The sequence below is a fragment of the Babylonia areolata genome, chromosome 25, assembly GCF_041734735.1.
Source record: "Babylonia areolata isolate BAREFJ2019XMU chromosome 25, ASM4173473v1, whole genome shotgun sequence".
Taxonomy (NCBI): Eukaryota; Metazoa; Mollusca; class Gastropoda; order Neogastropoda; family Buccinidae; genus Babylonia; species Babylonia areolata.
Genome location: NC_134900.1, coordinates 22642681 through 22647680, shown reverse-complemented (window position 1 = coordinate 22647680; position 5000 = coordinate 22642681). Strand labels below are relative to the sequence as shown.

General features: G+C 47.0%; 1 protein-coding gene across 10 annotated transcripts in view; it reads right to left on the bottom strand.

Annotated features, from left to right (window-relative positions):
• Positions 1-5000, bottom strand: part of LOC143299687 (B-cell lymphoma 3 protein homolog) — a 43041-nt gene that overhangs the window by 14324 nt on the left and 23717 nt on the right. For all 10 annotated transcript variants that reach the window (XM_076613038.1, XM_076613035.1, XM_076613041.1 and 7 more), the window contains 3 exons: positions 4265-4492; positions 542-670; positions 1-66 (listed from right to left, as the gene is read on the bottom strand). The exon at positions 1-66 is cut by the window's left edge and continues 24 nt beyond it. In XM_076613038.1, the coding sequence (XP_076469153.1) occupies positions 1-66; positions 542-670; positions 4265-4492 (423 nt within the window). The remainder of the gene's footprint in view (positions 67-541; positions 671-4264; positions 4493-5000) is intronic.

The following is a 5000-nucleotide window of genomic DNA, read 5'->3' as shown; positions in this document are numbered from 1 at the left end:
TCCCCGGAGGATGTTCTCCTCCAGCATGTCGGGGTCACTCCTCAGCACTGCTGCTATGATGTAAGGCTGGACACAATCCAAGTTTCAAGCTCAATAAACCTTAACTCCTACAGGAGGACGGAGAATTACATCATTGCTAAGAAAAATTGCCCACCTCGTTGATATAATGCAAACAACAAAGAAAAAAAAAGTTTCTAACAAAACTAAATATTTCCCAATTTCATTAACTTGCGGGAATTTCAGATGTACATTTTGCTACTATTAAGTAAATTGCCGAAACTGAAAACAAATTTTTAGTTGCATACTTTCTTTGGCAAATATCATTATACGTAATTGAGGATGCTTTGGACATTCCATAATAAAATGAATCTGAGCTCCTATGACTGACGTATTACGCTCTTTGCTGATTGGTGACTCACGTGGCTTGCCATTCCGCATCCCCAGTTCAATTTGTAGTTTCAGGTCACAGGATTTGAATTTGTATGAAAAAATACATCACGAAACAACAACAACAATCCTAAAAACACACTACAATACTCACACCGAACTTTTCGCCGATCTTACGGATGTAGAACTCCCGGGCCTGTTCAGGAGGCATGGAGCCCTCCAGTGTTGAGGCCAGTTCATAGTAACCCTGAGCAAGGGCACAGTCGTAGGCTGTACGCAGCTTCTGTCAACACACAAAGGAATGGGTGTGTGAATGATTAAACGAGACGAAGCTTAATGTGTGGTGGGAGCTCTTCCTCACAGCGTGTGTTTCAACTGTGTGGCCATTCAGCACGTGTCCAACTCGTCAGGCCAGTGTGTATGAACTTATATCACAGATTGACATGTTTACAGTTGGGTCAATAGCAAAGTGAGAGCTGTATGATCAATGGTTTCTTCAATGCGAAGGGGAATCATTTACAGCTCAGTCTTTTGTGAAGGACTATGACTCTCGAACTTGGAGGCAAAATTGCACTGGCTTTTTGTGCTGCTGCCCTGGGGGCTAGTTGGCCTTTGGGAACCATCCCAACGCCGACTGTCATAAAACCCTCTTGGCCGAGAGAGTGGGGATGTAACTTGAGCAAAACACTCTCCACTATAATCAAATTCTAGTCCAGATAGTCGAGACAGCAGTTACCTCCTCTGCTGTTGTGATGGTCTGTTGGGAACACAGCAAAAGGTATCCAGGGTATCCGGGAAAACTCACTTCAGTTTCAGTTTCTCAAGGAGGCGTCACTGCGTTCGGACAAATCCATAGACGCTACACCACATCTGCAAGGCAGATGCCTGACCAGCATGGCTTAGTTAGGCCTTGAGTGTATGCGTATATATTGGTGTACCCATCAGAAAGCATTCTTCCACAGAATTTTACCAGAGGACAACACTCTTGTTGACATGGATTCTTTTCCAGTGCGCCAAGTGCGTGCTGCACACGGGACCCCGATTCATCGTCTCATCCGAATAACTAAACGCTCAGTTTGATTTTCCAGTCAAACCTGGGAGGAAGGGCGGGAGCAGAATTCGAACGCAGACCCTCACGGACTTTGCTTTGGCATATGAGCGTCTTAACCATTCTGCCACCTTCCCCAGGGAAACAACTAACTCAACACACATCCAAATGAACAGATAATGAACTGCGATGCTCTTTACACTGTCTCACACAACGGGTGTCCTAAACAGGGATCTGAAAGTGGCATCAGTCACACGAACACCACGACTCGCACTTTCTCACCACCGGTGGTCAGCATCGCGGTCTGACGACGGGGGACACGCGAGTTCGAATCCCATCAGAGCTGGCCAGAGTTCAGCTGGGTCCACTTCAGTGATGCACCTTTGGGAGTGTTGCTTAAATTTCCTGACCAGCACTGCAGGTGGTCTGCATCTCTCAGCCTGGCTGATGCCGGGTTATATCGTGAGAGTTCTTACTTCTCAAGAAGTCCCCGACCGACAGCATGGACTTCCGCTGCAGCATCGTCATCACTCCTGCCGTCCTTCCTCATCATCGTCATCACTCCTACCGTCCTTCCTCATCATCGTCATACCGTCCTTCCTCATCATCGTCATCACTCCCACCGTCCTTCCTCATTCATCGTCATACCGTCCTTCCTCATCATCGTCATCACTCCCACCGTCCCTTCCTCATCATCGTCATCACTCCTACCGTCCTTCCTCATCATCGTCATCACTCCCACCGTCCTTCCTCAACATCGTCATCACTCCTGCCGTCCTTTCCTCATCATCGTCATCACTCCTACCGTCCTTCCTCAGCATCGTCATCAATCCTACCGTCCTTCCTCATCATCGTCATCACTCCCTACCGTCCTTCCTCATCATCGTCATCACTCCCACCGTCCTTCCTCATCATCGTCATCACTCCCACCGTCCTTCCTCAACATCGTCATCACTCCTGCCGTCCTTCCTCATCATCGTCATCACTCCTACCGTCCTTCCTCATCATCGTCATCACTCCCACCGTCCTTCCTCATCATCGTCATACCGTCCTTCCTCATCATCGTCATCACTCCCACCGTCCTTCCTCATCATCGTCATACCGTCCTTCCTCATCATCGTCATACCGTCCTTCCTCATCATCGTCATCACTCCCACCGTCCTTCCTCATCATCGTCATCACTCCTACCGTCCTTCCTCATCATCGTCATACCGTCCTTCCTCATCATCGTCATCACTCCTACCGTCCTTCCTCATCATCGTCATCACTCCTACCGTCCTTCCTCATCATCGTCATACCGTCCTTCCTCATCATCGTCATCACTCCCACCGTCCTTCCTCATCATCGTCATCACTCCTACCGTCCTTCCTCATCATCGTCATACCGTCCTTCCTCATCATCGTCATCACTCCTACCGTCCTTCCTCATCATCGTCATCACTCCTACCGTCCTTCCTCATCATCGTCATACCGTCCTTCCTCATCATCGTCATCACTCCCACCGTCCTTCCTCATCATCGTCATCACTCCTACCGTCCTTCCTCATCATCGTCATCACTCCCACCGTCCTTCCTCAACATCGTCATCACTCCTGCCGTCCTTCCTCATCATCGTCATCACTCCTACCGTCCTTCCTCATCATCGTCATCACTCCCACCGTCCTTCCTCATCATCGTCATCACTCCCACCGTCCTTCCTCATCATCGTCATACCGTCCTTCCTCATCATCGTCATACCGTCCTTCCTCATCATCGTCATCACTCCCACCGTCCTTCCTCATCATCGTCATACCGTCCTTCCTCATCATCGTCATACCGTCCTTCCTCATCATCGTCATCACTCCCACCGTCCTTCCTCATCATCGTCATCACTCCTACCGTCCTTCCTCATCATCGTCATCACTCCTACCGTCCTTCCTCATCATCGTCATCACTCCTACCGTCCTTCCTCATCATCGTCATACCGTCCTTCCTCATCATCGTCATCACTCCTACCGTCCTTCCTCATCATCGTCATCACTCCTACCGTCCTTCCTCATCATCGTCATACCGTCCTTCCTCATCATCGTCATCACTCCCACCGTCCTTCCTCATCATCGTCATCACTCCTACCGTCCTTCCTCATCATCGTCATACCGTCCTTCCTCATCATCGTCATCAATCCTACCGTCCTTCCTCATCATCGTCATCACTCCCACCGTCCTTCCTCATCATTGGAGAGTAGAAAGCATAATGTCCGAAATTCTGGGGCACCGAAAAAAACTTTTAAACGAAAAAACAAGCAAATAAACAAACAGAACACGCGCGCGCGCGCGCGCGTGCGCTCACACACACACAAACAACAACAAGAAACAAACAACAACATATCTATGTATCTACCTATATATCTATATGAATAAATGAATAAATTAATCAATGAATAAATGAATAAAAATAGATAAATAAATAAGTAAACAATATATAGATAAATTAGTAAACAAATAATAACTATCTATCTATCTATCTATCTATCTATCTGCCTGTCTGTCTGTCTCTCTATCTACTATATTTATACATGAATAAATAGATTAATCAATCAATGATAAAATGAATAAAAAGTAAATAAATACACAATAAGTAAATGAATAAACATTGTTTAAATGAATAAATAAATGAATAGATGAATAAAATGAATAATAATTAACTTACTAAGTAAATAAATGAATAAATGATATAATTGAATAATGACTAACTTGCTAACTAGCTAACTAATTAACTAACTATCTATCTAAATAACTAACTCAGTGAATTAACAAACAAACCAACAAACAAACAACCACACAGAAGCAGACCCTGTTCCTGACAGACAGGTCCACGTGATGCTCCAACAGCATCAGCACCAGGGAGAAGTCTCGCGGAAAGTCTCCCTTCTCCACCACCAGGTGGAGCGCCGTGTCCTCGTCGCCGCGAGTCTGCGCATTGATGTCGGCGCCATGGTCCAGCAGGAGTTGGATGACGTCCGAGGCCTGGGCGAGGTGGGGGGCCCTGAGGACTGCGGCGTGCAGAGGGGTGAGGCCGTCCTGGGAGGGAACCACTCACATGGGACTGCTCGGTTCTGGTGGGTGTCCTTGCACCTCTCTGTCTCTGTCTGTCTGTCTATCTCTCTCTGTCTCTCTCCGTGTCTCAGTCTTTCTGTCTCTCCCTCTCTCTGTCTGTATCTGCATGTGTGTGTGTGTGTGTGTGTGTGTGTGTGTGTGTGTGTGTGTGTGTGTGTGTGTGTGTGTGTGTGTGTGAATCACGCTGACATGATAATTTCTTGAAGAAAGAGAGAAAAAGACTGAAGATGTCTCTACACACACCCCTTCCTATGGGGCAAAGGCCATTGCTGAATAAACCATTCGTATTCGTATCTGTATTCTGTCTGTCTGTCTGTCTGTCTGTCTCTCTCTCTCTCTGACTCCTTCTCTCTATCTATCTATCTATCTATCTATCTATCTCTCCATACTCCATGGATTGCAGTGCTGGCCTTGTCGTAAGGGGTCAGCCCAGGAAGCTAGAGAGTCCGATGGTATGGGATTGATTCCCACA